This window comes from Mesoplodon bidens, assembly GCF_964165515.1.
Source record: "Mesoplodon bidens genome assembly, chromosome: 6".
Lineage (NCBI taxonomy): Eukaryota > Metazoa > Chordata > Mammalia > Artiodactyla > Ziphiidae > Mesoplodon > Mesoplodon bidens.
In genome coordinates this window covers 18,202,932-18,220,927 of record NC_138162.1, presented here as the reverse complement: position 1 = coordinate 18,220,927, position 17,996 = coordinate 18,202,932, and the positions used below count along the sequence as shown (strand labels likewise).

General features: G+C 48.2%; 1 protein-coding gene across 1 annotated transcript in view; it reads left to right on the top strand.

The window, feature by feature from the left end:
• Window positions 1-1,858: 1,858 nt before the first annotated feature.
• The window catches only part of PAPPA (pappalysin 1), a 256,176-nt gene continuing 240,038 nt past the window's right edge, over window positions 1,859-17,996 (top strand). The window contains exon 1 of the mRNA XM_081237665.1: window positions 1,859-2,682. Within this exon, the coding sequence (XP_081093791.1) occupies window positions 2,265-2,682 (418 nt within the window). The 5' untranslated portion in view covers window positions 1,859-2,264. The remainder of the gene's footprint in view (window positions 2,683-17,996) is intronic.

Here is a 17,996-nt window from a genome sequence, read left to right as displayed (position 1 = left end):
TAGTAGTCAGGTTCCAATCTCTATTGAGAAAACAGGGGGATTTTGCAGGATATAATATATGTAGTTCAATATAGGTCTTATTATTATTATTGAATGTCAATCTTATGACTTTTATAAGTGACTTGGAGTTGCAGAAAGTGAAAGATTTGCCTAGGCAAATTCCTTATCCATGGCATTATGCACCAAAGATCATCTTCTTTCAGCCAGTCTCTGGAAACATATTTAGGATATAACGCCATTTTCATTTTATAACTGGAGAAGCTGATTTCACACATTCTTAGTCTAAGACTATAGGGCAAGTTCTTCCCAAACCAAGATCTGAATCTGGGATCTCCCGTCTTCAGACTGGTGCCATAATCCCTGCACACCACATTCCGGCTTTTATAGGGGATGTCTGAGTCATTTGCTCATTCTACAAATCCGCATACTTTCACAAACACATACTCTCCACCGGTGTTCACTCTCCCTTGAAGCATGCAAGAATGACCCCAGCTCTCAGGCAGGGTCTGGAGCAGCCCTGAGGACAGGAACACATAGATGGGAGGAAAGTCGAGTTAATTCTTCCAGCTCACTATCCTCATGCAAACCTCACACAGCATATTTTTATCACTACATTATTTGAACAGACCGGTAACTAATAATTTGTAATCCACCACTGCTAACTCATTTTAACTTATTAAACACTTGGAAGGGAAAAACAAAAACAAAAACAAAAAAAGCAAAAAAAAAAAAAGAACTGTTTTGCCATAAGGGGGAGCCTTTGAGTTCTACAAAGAGGGGGAAAAAAAGAACAAAAATATATTACATATATGTCCCAGTTCAAAACAGATCTACAAAGCACCCAATGGTTAGATCCTTACCTGTGACTTGAACAATGTCAGAGCACCTGAATTTCTTAGGTCGAAAAAAGAAGGCAAAATAATAGTTTTTTTTCATTTTTATATAAAAATAAAATAATTTCTAACCAACAGAATATTTTTAAGAGTATTCAGGAGTATTTAGAGACCTAGTTGTGCTGAGTGTACCGCTTCGGGAAGGCAAATGCCTCAGAAAATGCCTTTCCTGGTTGCTTCTGATGATTCAGTGAGGACTTTGGGACATTTGGACTAGCTGAAGCCAGAAGCACCCAGGGCTCAGAGAAGAGGGGGACGTTCATCATTGTATAACTTTAAGGGAATTCTGAGAGGGAAAGGGAGAAAAGGAGAGGTAAGGCAAGAGAAGGGAAAGAAGAGGGAAAGAGGGAGAGAGAGAAGGAGACAGCATTACAACAAAATCTGAGAATCAAGTTTCAAGACTCTTTATGTGCTATAGAGAAGGATGAGGTTTACCAGCAAAGTGCAAAGGGGATCCTGAGAGAAGAGATAGATTTTTCTCCCGCCAGGAGGAAAAAAAAAGTTGGGGAGGGGGGGGAGTGAAGGAGGGAAAAAAGCAAGCAAACCAAAACAAAAACAGGAATGTGTGTTTTGAGCAGGAATGAGGAGAGCTGGGAGGACCATAAGGGGGTGTGTACAGAATTTCATTAAATTGTTACTTTAAGATTGTCTTCTTAAAAAAAAAAAAAAGAAGAAGAAGAAGGGAGGGGGTGGAGAAGCGGAGCGAAGGAGGCAAACGGGAAAGTGGAGGAAGGCTGGGTAGCTCGGCCTCTCCAAACTGATTGATTAGTCATGATCCCCGCAGTTTTAACTGGGACTCATTCAATTGGGAAGGTGGAGCGCTCGGGAGCAGATTAGCATACGCTTGTTTACTCATCTTCTGAGGGATTTTTCCCCCCTCTTTCCTTTCATTTTGTGAAGAAGGAGGGAGGGGAGGGGGGACGGGGGGGGAGAAGGGGGCTGTGGCTTGTGTTATAAAGGACGCAAAAAATAAATAAATTAGAGCATCTTTTGGGGGGAGGGAATTCAGCGGATCAGTGTCTTAGAGGAGCTTTTTTTTTTTTTAAGAGCGAGAAATCATATAAAATAAAATGAAATAAAACAAGGAGGAAGGCAACCAGCTGTTAGAGGGGGGAAATAAGGCAGATAAAGGAGCGGGGAGAGAAATTAATTGCCAACCAGGAGGAGTTGGGCTGTATTTTTCAAAGGTGGGGGGAGTGGAGCACACACCTTGAGGAGGAAAGCGAGAAAGAAAAGAAAAAAGCAAGTGGACGGGGGGGCTCGCCCAAGAAGGGTGAAGAAGCGAAGAAAGTCGAGGCGCCGAGGCTCCTAAAGCTGGCAGCTCCGGGCGGCGGTGCAGGGGCGAAGGGGGGGCGGGGGGGACCGTCGGACATGCGGCTCTGGAGTTGGGTGCTGCGCCTGGGGCTGCTGAGCGCCGCGCTGGGCTGCGGGCTGGCCGAGCGCCCCCGCCGGGCCCGGAGAGACCCGCGGGCCGGCCGCCCCCCGCGCCCCGCCGCCGGCCCGGCCACCTGCGCCACCCGGGCGGCCCGCGGCCGCCGCGCCTCGCCGCCGCCGCCGCCGCCGCCGCCGGGCGGTGCCTGGGAAGCCGTGCGCGTCCCCCGGCGGCGGCAGCAGCGGGAGACGAGGGGCGCCGCGGAGGAGCCGAGCCCGCCGAGCCGGGCGCTCTATTTCAGCGGGCGAGGCGAGCAGCTGCGCCTGCGGGCCGACCTCGAGCTGCCCCGGGACGCGTTCACGCTGCAAGTGTGGCTGCGAGCGGAGGGGGGCCAGAGCTCTCCGGCGGTGATCACAGGTAGGCGAGGGCGCCCAGGCGGGCGCTGCACCGGCCCTGCGGCCCCAGGGGCGCGCGGGTGCTTGGGCGCTGGTGGCGGGATCGTTGGGGGCTGGCGGGTGTTTCTGTGCGGGAGCCGCTGTGCCGGCGGCGCAGCGGCTCCGGGGCGAGCTGCGAGCCTCACTTTGCCCCATCTGCGGAATGGGCGCACTCGGAAGGCGTCTCCGCCTAGCCCCGCTGGAAGAGCGCAGGGAGCGCTCCCGGCCTCCTGGAGACCCGCAGTTGGTGAGGGCTGGTCTCCAGGGAGCCTCGTGCGCTTGAACCGTGTTTTGGATGGTCAGAGGTACTGTCTCCGCTTGGGATGGAGGAAGGACCCAGTTGGGATGCATGTGAAAAGTGGCTAGGGGACCGTTGATTTCTTTGGCTTTTTAATGGAGGTGACCCTGCCCCATTACTTGGCCCCGTTACCCTGAAAGCCTACAAGGACAAGGTTGTTGTGATCGCCAGGACCTAGAAGTCCTCGAAGTGCCCCCAAAGTTGCTCTGTGGTTGCTGCCTGCCTCTGGGATTCACCCCCTTACCCCAGGCACACACAGACACGCGCACGCATACTGCCATCCCATGTCCTCGCTTTCCAAGCCTGTCACTCGGGGCTGGGGTGAGACTTTCCTCAGGCACACCCCGCCAGTCCTCCCCCGACTAGGCTGAGAAACGGGGCGCTTTTCTCATTTGGGACTTTTACGAGCCCGTAATGAATTTGAGTTCTCCCTCCTCACCCCCCCCCGCCCCCCGCCCAACACACACACACACCGTTCTACAGCACAGCCCGTAGTGAAACCGGACACTTTGGGAGGGTTGCAAACCTTAGAAATGCACCAACATCCATTTTCCCCCCCTCCTAATGAATCTGTGGCAATGCCTTTAATAAAACTGGGGGGCGGAGGGGGGCGGCGCTGGAGGGGAGAAGGAAAGTTTTGCCTCTTCTGGCTGGGAGATTCCCTTCCTGCACAAACAGTCTTGCCATGTCCTAGGACGTCTCAAAGTGAGAGTAGGGGTTCCCCTTTCGCTGCAGCCAGGAAACGTGTGGAGGCATTCTGCGATCCCACCCCCTTACACACACTTTCTTAGAAGGGAAAGCTCTGAGTTCTTCCGGCAGTCCGCTTCTTTCTGTTTTGGCGTGGACTTTCTCAACCGCTGCGCTCACTGTCCTATTTACATCAAGTCCATTTAGGGGACCCAAACTCTGCTGCTATACCAAGAATATGCCCCCCAAGCTCCCACACTCCCGCTACCAAGCCGAGAGCTAGAAAGTGACTTTCCCCCATACCTGACGTCATCACATGCTTCTTTTTTTCTTTTTTCTTTTTTTTTTTACCCCCCCCCCTCAGGAAGGAGAGGGAAACTGAGCTTATTCACCTTTAGCCCTCAAGCCCTAGTCAGCCAGAGGGGGTTATAATGTAGAGTAGAGGGGAGATGTTATTTATAATAATAATGATGATGATTATAATTCAGGGCTGTGGTATGTTTACTTCTCTTTCGGAACATAGGAAAAACACAGAGCCTGCAGATTGGAGGGTTTTTTTTTTTTTTTTAAATGAGTAGATCTGATTTTTCCTAGTCTTTACCTGCCATACCAGTGATTTGGAAGGCTTCTCCTCCAGAGGGGAGAGTGCAGGGTTATATAGGTATCATCAATGAAAAGGTAGTAAATGCATTTTTTCAAAAAAAAATATATATAGCACCTGGGATTCCACAGGAGCCTGCTTTATAAATGTCTGTAATTCAGACAAGGAGCCTCTCTTCACACACGCTCTTTTGAGGACGCATTCGCTCTCTCACACAAAGATAGTGCAGTAAAATCCTTTAATTGGATGGGGGACGTTAGGTTATTATTGCTTGTATAAAATGCCTGGTGCATTTTATGTGGGGAAGTAACATTCTTCTCAAAACGAGGGAAAAAAAAAAAAAAAGTCACTGCTGCCGTGTAGCACCAGAAAGCTCAGAGCTTTTCTCCTGAGGATTCTGGTGGATTTTTTTTTTCCCCTCCCCTAGTTGAGTCTGAGCCAGATTTGCGGTGTGTAAACACCTGGCCTTGAGCCAGAAGAGACTCATTCTGCATATCCTCCACACGGTACAGACTGTTGGACTAAAAAGAACCTGCTTCTCCTTGAATTAAAAAGCAAACAAACAGAGGTTCTCTGCAGAAGCACTTTTTCAGCTCCTTCCTTCGTGTAAGTTCAGGCTGGGAGAGGCCGGGCCGAGGTGGGCAGTTTGGATGCCGGTGCCAAACCGTGTCCTCCCGCTGCGACCTCGGGTGCCCAGTTTGCTGCCTGACCTCTGCTGGCTCTCTCTGGCTGGGCGTCACCACTTTCGTAGGAATCCCTGGTCACCTATCTTGAGAGAGCAGGCATCTCTCAGCAGGGACCGCGCTGCTATTTCAGGCAGAGGGTTGCTGCCTTGCTGTCAGGCCAGGCTGCCTTACATCACTCTTTGCTGCAGGATTCAATTGGGTTTCGTAAAGGTCTAATTTTATGGTGCTGTTAACCGGGTTTGTCGTCTGGCAGAGGCAGGCCTTGCCGCTCCTGGTAGGCGGGCTATGCTCCCAGATCCGCCTGGGATGCTATTTCTGCCCCGGTTCAAACTTCACTGACACCAGTTCAGACAGGCGCTCGGAGAGGCAGAGGGAAGGAGTGAAGGAGCAGTTTGCTTCTGAAGCTCAGAAAACATGCCTTTTATTTTTTCCAAAAGGGAAGGAGAGAAATATATATAAATACACATATATATATATATATATATATATTAACAAATAAAAATGGGAAGGCTTATGCAGGCAAAAACAAAGCTAAAGTGAGAAAGTGCCTGTGTGCAGGAGTCTGAGGGTTGAAGAGTCCTTTAAGGCTGTTGTGAAGAGGGTCCTTGGAGGTTACCCAGTCCAGTTCTTCTCTCTTTGACCGAATAGGGAGACAGAGACGCGGAGAGGGGAGGGATGTGTGCTGGATGACACAGCTCCCCAATGCCAGGAGCTAGGATTTGACCCTGGGCATCCCCACTTCCAGACCTCACCCGCTACACTGCTGAGAGAATGTGTCTGAGAAACACTGTTACCTCCGACCCCTCACAGACCCACCACCCAGGCACAGCCCTCAGCCTCGGTGCTCGGCAATTTGGGCTCCCTTTCAAGTCTGGGGGCGGGGGGCTTCCTGACACATCCCTTCGCCTTTGTACCACACCAGGCAGGATCCAGACCCTTGCCCCTCATCCCCAGCTGCCCTCCCCCACCGTACCCCTCCAGTTTGACAGAAAGAGAAAAGAGGAAGAAAAAGAAAACAATAGACTCAATTTGCTGCTCCATGGAGCAGCGGCCCCTGAGCAGCAGTTAATCTTGTTAAAGTTTCTCCTGACCTGTTAGATAAGTGAAATGTGGACCCCACAAGCGCTGCCCTCCTCCCACCCCCATCCCTCAGTGATCCAGAATCCCTGCTCAGAAGGAGAAAGGGATTTACCTGAAGCCCCTCCAGCACCTCCGCTTTCCATGCTTTCTTCTTTTGTTCTAAATGTTGGACTGTTGAGTTTAGCGACTACTCAGAAGAGACTTTTTATTTCCCCCCTTCTGCAGCCCCTACTTCCCGCAACCCAACCAACCCCCCAAAAGAGTGCCTGCATTTCCCCAACTTCAGAATTGTAACAGGAAAGGCTAGATTCCAAGAAGTTCGTGTATTAACATGGTTTTCCCCACAACATTCATAGTGACACCTGGGGTCTAGGATATGGCAATGGTTAGAAGCCAGTTTTAGTAGCTGGGTTACCTCTGCGTGAATCTACCTCTGCCCCTAACTGGTTGTGTGACCTTGGGAAAGTTAACTGATTCCTCTGGGCGTCAGCTTCTTCATCTGCAAAGTGAGCCTGACGCATGACATGAGCTCATACGTGGCAAGTGCTTAGAACTGGACTTGGTGGATAGTAAGCACTCAATAAACTTTGATCTTATTATTGGACATGATTTTCCAGTGACCTCAGTCTTGGCTTTATGGACCGAGGACACTTAAAGGCAGGAAGGAAAGCAACTCTTCCTGGGTGCCTCCGAGGTGCCGGGTACTGCGCTTGCCTTGTGTCTGCGAGTTTCATCCTCACAACCGCCCTGGAAGGTGGACGTCGTTACCTCTGTTTTCCAAAGGAGGAAACAAAGTCTCGGAAAGTTGAAGCGACTTAGTCCAAAGTCCCACGGGCTCTTCCAGTGGACAGAGCCCAGATATGAACTCGAGTCTTCAGTGCCTGTTTCTTCCTCAGCAGTCTTTTTGGAGAGAGAAGGAATGACCCCCATTCCCTTCTTTAGACCTGCTGCAGAATGTCGCCACTCTTGCCTGCATCTCTTTGTGCTGACCATACGCCTACAGATGAAAGGGGATAAAACATGAATCTAAGTCTCACGTGGAGCTCTGGGTTTGACCTAGCAGATCTGTGTTTCTCTTCATGTCAAATTATCAGGCAGACTGGGCTTGGAATTTCTGTTGCCAGTGACTTGCTGTGTGATTTGAGTCGAGTCACTTTATCTCTCTATCCCTTGCTTTCCTCCTCTGTAAAATGGGCATAATGATATCAGGACACTGAAGTGGAATAAACAGGCAGAAAGTACCTGGCACAGAGCCAGCTCATATTAGGGATTCAGTCAATGGTAGCTGGATCCAGTAAGCAACCACCTTCCCTTTCCCAGTTTGCCAGCTTGGCCTTCAGAAAGTAGGACCTGTTTGTGCATTGTTAGGGCTTTCCCTCTTAAGTTGCTGGGGAGTCTATCTAGAGTAGACAGTGTATCTTGGGGAACAGTTGGACCCCTTCAAATCCCTTCCTTGAACTTTGATTTCCTCTTCTTTGACCTACTTGGATGACCCCTTGGTGATAAGAGCCAGAGGAGGTCCAAAACCACTGGACCAATGAATAGGAAAACCAGTTAGCATCCAGAGGGAGAATGCACCCTCAGGAACAGAAGCCAGACAGTGGTCACAGTGGGGTCCAGGTCACAGCTGTGTTGTCACATGCCTCTTGCTCCTTCCCCAGATGCCCTCCTACTTTCACGTTCCCCCAGTCAGCCATTCACGTGGACAAATGGGGTAATAATGGAGGCTGCATTGCCCTTGCCTCTCTACACAGAGGAAGGCAAACTTGAGGCTCAGAGTTGCGGGGCTCAGGAACACGGGATTTGCCTGGTCAGCTGGGAATGGACTGAATCAGGCAGCTCATGGTACAACAGGGAAACTGAGGACCAGTGTCATGAAGGGGCTGAGAACTAAACTGTATTCACAAACTGCCCCTCTCGAGGTAGCCTGGGAGATTGTTTAGTCCAGCAGCTCCCATCCCTCATAGCACTGAGAATCATCAGCCTTTTAAACATCCTGCTGCCCAGGCTGCATCCCAGGGATTCTGATGTCCTGGGTCTGGGGTTGGCCTGGGCACTGGTGTTTTTCAAAGCCTTCTCAGGTAATGTGGAAGGGCCACCAGTGGGGAGAATCACTGATCCAGTCTGATGTCTCCCTGCTCTGCAGGTGGAGAAACTGAGGCCCAAGGGGGGGAGTGGCATTTCCTGCTTATCCAGCTGGTTGGTGGCAGAGCGTTGAGAGAACTTCAGCTGTCCCAATTCTGATTGGCCAGACACCAGAAAGGACCTTTATTCCATTCCCAATTCCCCTGCTGGCCCTAATTGCCTAGGAGCAGGGGGGGCAGGGGGTGGGGGGTGGCACTGACATTCCATTTTTCCAAAGCTGGTCCTATATGTGAAGCTACACCCTTTCCTTCTGGTGCCTCCTTTAAAGTGCAGACAGTCCTAGAAGGGGGTAACACATGGAGTTCCATGCATCTGATTTCAAATGGATGTCTCACCGTGCTTGAGAGGGGAGTTTCTTTCTGAGCAGGAATAAGGAGTGTAAAGGAAGGAGGGAAGCCCAGCTGTGAGGCATTCCCCACTTTGCCCTGGGCTAGTCCTACGGAAGGCAGGCAACTGTTCCTATTATTTCAAACCCCCTCACCTTGAGATCACTGTGAAACCAGCACTGGCTGCAAGGTGTCTTAGATGAGGAAGCGAGATGATCCCCAAGGACCCCAGGGAGGAGGACCCCCTATACAAGCAGCTTGTTCCTCGTCTACCTATCGCCCAGTACTTAGGAGTCTAGCGGGTGCCTGCTTCTCCCCTCACCTGCTGCCCTTTCTCTGGAATTTAATTTCCTTTCCCTCAGTGTCTCTTATCTTTTTTCTTGCTGCACAGAGGACTCTCCTTCATGCCTTGATGCATTTACTGGAAATGCTCAACTCAGAGCTGACTTGGGGGTCTTGGCCCCTTGGCTCCTTTGAAAACCTGGAACTGGGACCTAGGAGCTCTGGGCTCAAGTCCTGGCTTGGTCTCCTGTGAGCTGTGTGACCTGGGGCCTCTGGGGAGAGAGTTTCAGTGGCTACATTCAACATCCGTATCTTGCGGGTTGTCACGGGAACCAGGTGAGACAATGACAGGAAAAGCTCTAAGCCAAGATCAGAGCCCAGTCCATAGGTCGACAGTGGTTGGAGGATCCAGAAAGTGAGAGATGTGAGGGGTTTGTACAGTCAAGGTCACTCCTGGAAAGGCACCTTTATTATCATTATTCACACTTCAAATGATAAACGGTGATCGAATTAGCGTGACCTCACTGGAGTCCTCTGATGTTGGAACTTAACAGGTCTGCCTTACTTGCTGTGTGACCTTGACACCTTCACTGCTCCTGTCTGTGCCTCAGTGTTCTCAGGGTGCACACTGAGGGGTAGCAGTGGAATAGGGGCTTTCAAACTGTGCCCCACAATCTTAGGAATGCCCTGGGGAGAGGCTGAAGGGGAACACTGTCTGTCCGCATCGTCCCTTCACCTATCTGCCTAAACTGTGTGCTTCCTCCAGATTTCTTTTGAAGGAATGTGCAAGTTTCTCAGTGATAGAGTTTGAATGGACAAGGACTGACATTGTGAACTTCGTTAGGCATCATAACAGCATTGTGATTATATATTTTGAAAGATCCTAATCTGTTAGAAATGTGTACTGATGTATTTATGGGTAAAATGACGTTATGTCTATTTTGTTTGTTTAAAGTGTTCCAGAAAAAAAAATAAAAAAGGATGTTGGGAGGAAGAGTGGTAGATGAAAGAAGATTGGCAGACTGATGGTTGTTGAAACCAGGTGACAGAAACGACAGGCTTCAATACTTTTTTGCCTGTCCCTCTGTGTGTGCTTGAAGAATTCCATCCTAAAAAGTTTAAAAGAGTTTGAGAGCCACAGGAGGAGCTGAAGTCTTAGATTCCTCCGTGTTCTGTGAGCTGATAGGCTTCCAAATGCATTTCTGCAACTTGGAGCGGGTTAGGGACTCTCCCAAGGTCACACAGAGAATAACTGAAAGTCAGCGTGCAGTCCAGGCTTCTGACACTAGGAGCTCCCTCTGCCTGTCCCTCTGCACAGCTGCAAACTCAGGTGACTGGCCATCCTGGGAGAGCTTGAGGGGAAGTAAAGGAAGGACAGGAGTCTTAGGAGGGGCATGTAGGAGGGGCCAGTGGAGCCTTGCAGCGCAATAAGAAGTTTCTGAGTGAGGGCATTCCTTGCTGTGTGGAACCCTTCCACACACTGTGAAGCATTTCACGTCCTTGGTTTTGTGCATAAGAATCGCCTAGGATCTCCTAATCATTGTGACAGTCCAAACCACATTGTGACCATTGACACGCACAGGCACACACATACACACACTCACATTTCCACATACCCCTATTTCTCATTTTTCTGGCTCCTTATTTCTTTGCATCTCCCATTGCCCTGAAAGCCTTCTAGAACCTTGTAAAGCCTGGTGGGGGCATGGGGGGTGGTGAGCTGCAGTTGACTGATCTCAGAAAGAATTGACACGCTCAGGCAACAGGGGAAAGGAGCATATGTTTACTGAGGAAGTATTTTGTAGTGATTGACGGTAGAACTCAAGAGTCAAGAGTGCCTGCGTTTGATTTCCTGATTTTCCCACCTGCCAGTTGTATGACCCTGGGCAAGTTACTTAATATCGCCAAGCTTCGCTTTCCCCTCTGTAAAAGGCGGATGATACTGGCACCTACTTCATAGGGTTATTTTGAAGATTAACTGGGCCTCCATGTGGAAAATGCTTAGTAATGGAATCTAGACGATGGGTAAGCACCCAGTAAACGTTAACTCATATTGGTTTTATGTGTCCGGCCTCGCTACACATTATTTCTAATTCTCTCAATAACTCTATAAATTAGACATGTTTATCTTCTTTAGCAGAGCCAGGAATTGCCTTTCCCTCCCTCACCACTCAGGAAAGGCTTATTCCTATTATCTTAACGTAAAACAAAAACTAAAATGAAAGGCAAACAGCATAAACATTTCATTGTTTCCTATTACAAACGCAATCTGTGTTCATTGTAGAGAATCTAAGAAATACAGATGAGAAACAAAGGACAAAGTAAAATGTGTCCATCCCTGCCCAAGCATCCAACAAGTATTTGGTGAGTTTCTGCTACATGCCAGGTACAGTTTTAGGTCCTCAGTTCAGAGCAAGGAACAGAAGGAAATATCTCTGACCTCAGGGAGTTTATATTCTGGAGTGGGGGGTTGAGGAGGAGGAGACAGAAGATAAATGAGTGAGCGACTATATCACATAATGTCAGGTGAATGTTTATGAAGAAAAATAAAGTAGAAAAGGGAGTTGTGTAGGGCCGGGTTGTAGGATGAGGAGGATTTAAATAGGGTAGTCAGGGGCTTCCCTGGTGGCACAGTGGTTGAGAGTCCGCCTGCCGATGCAGGGGACACGGGTTCGTGCCCCGGTCCGGGAAGATCCCACATGCCGCGGAGCGGCTGGGCCCGTGAGCCATGGCCGCTGAGCCTGCGCGTCTGGAGCCTGTGCTCCGCAACGGGAGGGGCCACAACAGTGAGAGGCCTGTGTACCACAAAACAAAAACAAAAGCAAAAAACTGCAATGTTAGCAGTAGTTCCAGTGCTCTTCCTTTTTGAGTGCAGCTTCTTCCACCCAGTGGTGCCTGTGCCCCTCAGGGACCAAGTGCCCACACACTTTCTGCTTCCTCTCCCCCAGCTACACTCATTCTTGAAAAAGGACATGGTATCCCGTCTTACTAAGGTATCATTGACTGATACCAACCTAGAATGTTGCTCTTCCATGAACATATATACTTTAATGTCTCCTCAAAAAGCTTCCTATCCAAAAGCAAAGTACCAATGGGTAGCATTTCAGTCAAAGACTGACTGAAGACATTATGTAGGGAATAGTGGTACTTCCCAAGAGCTGGAAGCCATGTCGTTAATAATATTGCTAATAATAGCTGCCATAAATGTTTTTTAAAAAACTCACTAAGTGACCTTCCCAGTGATCACATCTTGGCTAATGGCTAGAGTACTCAAATTTCATAATTTCTTGCTCTATTGAAGCCGTTCCAGGCAAGTTCCTGGACACTGGTGTAAGCCACTGGCCTTTTAGTCATGCTTATCATTTTAATCACATCACTTTGTGATTAAAATACTGAAACTCTTGAGTCTGTAGCCATCTGTTTGCCTGTTTTACTTCTGGGAATCCCTAGCACTGTCATCCCCAGATTTTTCTTCCAACAACAGAAAGAAAATGTTTTCCAGTCTTATTTGTCACAAACCCAGGGTCCATAGAACCTGGAAGAGTAGGAGAGGCGACCCTGTTTCAGTTTTGCAGAAGCTGAGAAGGTTTTCATCCATTTCCCTCCTTTCTGATCAGCAGGCCTCCTTCCGCTCTGCTTCCCTTGATCTTGTGAAACTTTGCGGTGACCTCAGGATCTGGAATCCTCTATCCGCTGTTTATGTACCCTTGGGGGAGAGCACACATTCTCAGCAGTCATAAGAGTAATAAAAGGTTCTAGTTCCCAGGTTCTAGTCCATTTGAAGGGAACAGAGACAGAAACTCTAGGAGGTGGGGGGGAGGGTGGTCACAGCTTGGGATAAGAGTATCTGGGAACGGGGAGCATATGACTAATTGCAGATCCCTGATCTAATCTTTTGCCTTCAAGAAACTGGTGGTCTAGTGCCTTCCCTGGTGGCGCAGTGGTTGGGAGTCCGCCTGCCGATGCAGGGGACGTGGGTTCGTGCCCCGGTCCAGGAAGATCCCACATGCCGCGGAACGGCTGGGCCCGTGAGCCATGGCCGCTGAACCTGTGCATCTGGAGCCTGTGCTCCACAACGGGAGAGGCCACAACAGTGGGAGGCCCGCGTACCGCAAAAAAAAAGAAACTGGTGGTCTAACCTGTACCTTTCACCTTTGTAATCAAGAAACTCTTCCTATATCTGTCCCACATCCATCTCTTCTTAATTCTTTTTGCTCTGTAAACATGAAATGTGGCTGAGCAGAATATAACCAGAGGTGTTTGTAAAGAGGGGGTTATTTCCCCCCATGAGATTGGAGGTCTTTCAGCTACAAAGGCTGATGAGAGTACAGAGAAAGGTATGATAACAGGCCAATCAGGAACAAGGTGGCCTTGCCCTAAGAGATGCAGAGTACACAGAAAACGTAAAAAGGGAATATATACTCTACTCTGTTTGGTAAAGAAATATTCATGTAAGTCCAAAGAACCAAGGTGTGTGAGAATCAGAATCTAAACGATTTATTTCAAAGATGAGAAACCAAGGGGTGGTGAAGAAGTGACTTGTCCAAACCAGTGACCTTGCTGGGTAAGATTCTCTGTCTTCTGAGTCTTAGGCCAGGGCGAGGTCTGCTTCTCTCCTGACTTGGCCTACTTTCCCGTGGAACAAGTACCATCTCTCCGCTGATGATCATCATTTATCTCCAGACTCTGCTGGACTCCGGACTCACAGATCCAGCTGTCTACTGGAAATGTCAGCCTGCTCTTCAGACTCAACATATCCAAAATGGAATTGTCTTTCCTCCAAAATTTCTTCCATCCTCATCTCGTGTCATCTGCTCTAGATATATCTCCCACCATGTTTATTCAGTCATCAATTCCCGTCTATCCTGTCTTCTTAACATTTTTATAGCCAACCTTCCCCCTTCTTAGCTTAGGCCCTCTTCATCTCTTGCTTTGACTACTTCCTTAGTATTGTAAATGCCCACTTCTCTGAGCCTCAACTACACATCCTTCAACTTCCCACAGTCAAATCTTTCTAAAATGCAAATCTGACTCTACTGCCTGTAGCTATAGGCCTTTCAGGAGCACTGGAATTATCTACAGTTCCACCAGATAGATGCCTTAGGCTTTTTTTCCCATCATTTTCCTTATATAACATACCTCCTAAATCCCCAGGCACCATTTTGCAGGACACTTAAGCCTCTGTAGGATTCTGCTCAATGTTCCCCTCTTCTGGGAAGCCCTTTCTTTTCTTTTTTTTTTTTTTTATGGTACGCGGGCCTCTCACTGTTGGGGCCCCTCCCATTGCGGAGCACAGGCTCCAGACACGCAGGCTCAGCGGCCATGGCTCACGGGCCCAGCCGCTCCGCGGCATGCGGGATCTTCCCAGACCGGGGCACGAACCCGCATCCCTGCATCAGCAGGCGGACTCTCAACCATTGCACCACCAAGGAAGCCCTGGGAAGCCCTTTCTGACTCTTCCTCAAGTATAACTGGTTCCCCCCAACTCCCTTATCCATCTGTCTCTACTATACCTTCTGCACACGTTTATCGAAACACCTGGAATTCTTTATCACATTTCATTCTCTGCATATTTGGGGTCCTCTCAATTTCTCCACTGCCTAGCCAAGTGCCTGGCTTATAAAGGAACTATAGGTATTTTTGTTTAATGAATGCATGACCGGATAAGAGAACCAGCTAAATTTCTAATGATTCTGGGAGAAAGAGCTTGGGCATGTTGCATTACGTAACCCAAAGCACATGACCTGGCCGGTGCGTCACACTCAAAAACGTTACACAGTGGTTAATTCCATTTCCCCTTGAGCAGAGCAGTCAGAAGGGAAAAGATATCCGGCCTCCCAAACGGGCGGGGGCGGGGGGGGCAGTGTATTTAAATGCCTCCTCAACTCACATTTTGGCCTTTCTAATCCAAGCCACGTTTTAGCCTTGGTCTTGCCCTCTCAGCCCTTCTCCTGTTTGCAAAGCATTTGTTTTGTGTGTGAACTGCAGCACATAATCCCAAGCTTTGCTCTCCTCTCAGATTTCACCCCTCTCCCCTTATCAGGTTCTTTTCAGGGCTCGAGTGTCCTGGCAGTCATATCTGTTGCCTGCGTTTTCATCCATTTCCCTCCTTTCTGATCAGCGGGCCTTCTTCCACTCTGCTTCCCTTGATCTTGTGAGACCTTGTGGTGACCTCGGGATCTGGAATCCTCTATCCGCTGTTTATGTACCCTTGGGGGAGAGCACACATTCTCAGCAGTCATAAGAGTAATAAAAGCAGCTAGCTTATAATGAGCACTTACTATGTTCTGGCACCGTGCTGAGTGCTACACTTTGGACCCGTCGAATTAGGTTTAGAAAGTGACATGACTTGCTGAAGGCCTCACAGCTTAAGGATGGTGGAGCTGGGATTCAAGTCAAGGCCAGTTTAATTTTATCTCTATCCACAGGGCCTAATGCATTGCTTAGAATACAGTAGCTGTTCAGTAAGTGTTCCATGAGTGGATGAATATAGGAGTGAATGATGAATGGATAGATGGATGGTTGGATGGATGGGTGATGGTACCCCCAGTGGCTAATGCAAACATATAGAGATTGTAGAACAAAAAGGGAAGGAATGGAGGGAGCGAGACATGGAAGAAAAATTGGAATGAACATCATAAGACTTTAAAGAGATTGGCTAAGAAATCTCTTTGTTGTGCAGCATATATTTTATTTGCCAGTGACTTTTGAGCAAACAGACCATTTATGTCCACCAGAGCATTTCCCAGTCTACCAGGAGATAATACACTTTCAAAGATTCTCTCTGCCAAAAACATTTCTGGATTCCTCTTTCGGGAATCAAAGCCTGGGTCATATTCCTCCAAATATTCTCAAAGGAAATACACTGTCACCCTTTGAGGATGGACCTGATACATTCTGAACCAGTGTGGGACCTATGCAGGTAATCATGCTGCATGAACTATGGGGTTCTGAGCAGAAGAATGACTCTGGAGTTAACAAGGCTGATTTGTGATGTGCTCTCATTGGAGCCGATTAGGCCTCTGTAGAGCCAGTGGTTAAGCTCTCAGGATGACCCCTTTACAGGACAGCCCCGCCGGGCTGATTAGAGCTGATCTGCTGGAAACAAATATGGTATCTTGTTCATCCCTTTCCCAAGACATTAGTTTGCTTTTTAAAATCTGTTCAGTTTATAGATGGAGAAACTGAGATCCAGGCAAGTTCACTTGTTAAATTAAGCTAAATTGAGTTGAGTAAGGTTAAGTAGCAAACTGGTAGCAAAATTGAAAGTAGAATTCAGATCTCTTGACGCCCAAATCAGTGCTTTTTCCACTGGACCAATTTGTTTTCCTCTACAGTGTTGGATTATGGTTACATCTGTGGGTTCACAGCAGCGAGCTTATTAGAAAATGTCGTACAGCTGTTTATTAACTTTTCTTTAGTATTTCTTATGTGACAAACCTCTGTCCTAGGCATTCTGTGAAGTTCAATAGTAAATGGCAGTTTATTTAGAGAGGTAAACCTCCCTTCTTTCTTTCCTTCCTTCCACCCACCCATTTATCCATCCATCCATCCATCCATCCATCCATCCATCTATTTGATAGATAATTATTGAGCAATCTTTATGTCTTTGTGTATTACACATCAAGCAAGGAAATGGGGATTAAAAAGAAGAACGGGACACAGTTCCATCCCTTGAGGAACTCCCAGTCCTAGTGGCAGAAGCAGACTGGTAAACCAATACATGACATGGTAACTGCTATAACTAAGCAATTAATAGAGTCCTGGAAGAGCACAGAGGCAGAAAAACTGTGTTGTTGCACACCCGTGTTTATTATGGGGGCTATAACATGCTCTGAGATTTCAGAGGCATAAGAGATCCCTTCCACCTGGAACTGTTGGAGAATTGTTCACAAACAATGAACACGTTCATGTACGTGTAGTGTGTGCCTTGCCCTGCATGTGGATACACCGTGCATGCCATTTTAAATGTAGAGACACAGATCAAAGTAGAACAATAAACACTTTTTGGTTCATGTCTCAGCTGAGGACCTTGACTTAGAGTAGCTTTTAGGAGTATGACACTAGGAAATGATTGGACAATTCAATCTGTCACCACCCGAATCAAATCCAACAGCCCCTTGTTGCATTCATCACTCTGTTGTGGTGCCTTCATACTTGTCTGTCTTTCTCCAGTTGTCTCCAAGCTCCTTAGGAGTAGAGACCATTTCTGTCTTCATCCCTGCCTTATTCCTACCTGTCACACAGTACCAGCCATGCCAGTGGTGCTTGGTAAACTTTGTTAAATGAATTGGAGATGGCTCCAAATAAGGGAGAAACGAGTGTGATTGAAAGTGGGTGCTGTGAAGGAAAGGTGCTTTGAGGAATGATATGAGCCTTAGGAAGGACCAAGCAATGTGGGCAAATATGTTATGAAGGATATTAGCCATTCGATATGGCTCTGGTTTCTCTGAGCTGACCCATTACCTGTATATATTCTTCCCACCTTTGCCTATTCCTGAGCCTCCCTTCTTCCTGCTGAGCCAGCCAGTGTACCATTCTGTTGGTTTTAAGTCCTTTTCCCCATGGTTTTCTCTCAGCTTCTCCAATCCCATCCCTGGAGAGAGCTGCTAAAGAACCAGGTGCAATTGTGTGGGATGTGCCCATGCTGTTCCTGCGACCCTCACCTGTGCCTTGGAGACCTCCCAGAGGATATGAGAGCAGAGTGACGGCGAGAATCATGTCTGCCATGCTCAGTGCACCTTCCCAGGGCCTGGCACATTGCTGGGGTTCAGCAGATACTTGAGTGAACTTCTGGATGCATAGATGCTGTAAATTTGCAATGCATCTGGTCCCGTCTGCTCACTTCACAGATGGAGAGAATCTGATTTCCAGAGGAGGCAAGGAAATGATCCCAAGTTCCATTCCAGATTCTGGACAGAGAAGGGCTGGAGTCCAGTCCTCCTGACCATTCCTTCTGTCCTGCCATATTGTCCTGGAATTTGGGCCCAGCTCTCTTGAACTTGGTCACAAAGATTTCAGATCATTGAATCCTGTAGTTGGATAGGGCCCAAAATATCCTTTTTACAGCTGGGAAGTCTAAAGTCCAAAGAGTGGAAGAGATTAGACCACCCCAAGGCTTCCAAAAATTTTTTTTAAAAAAACTCTGTGTGTCTCCATAGAGTCAACAAATATGTAGTATGTGCCCAGTAC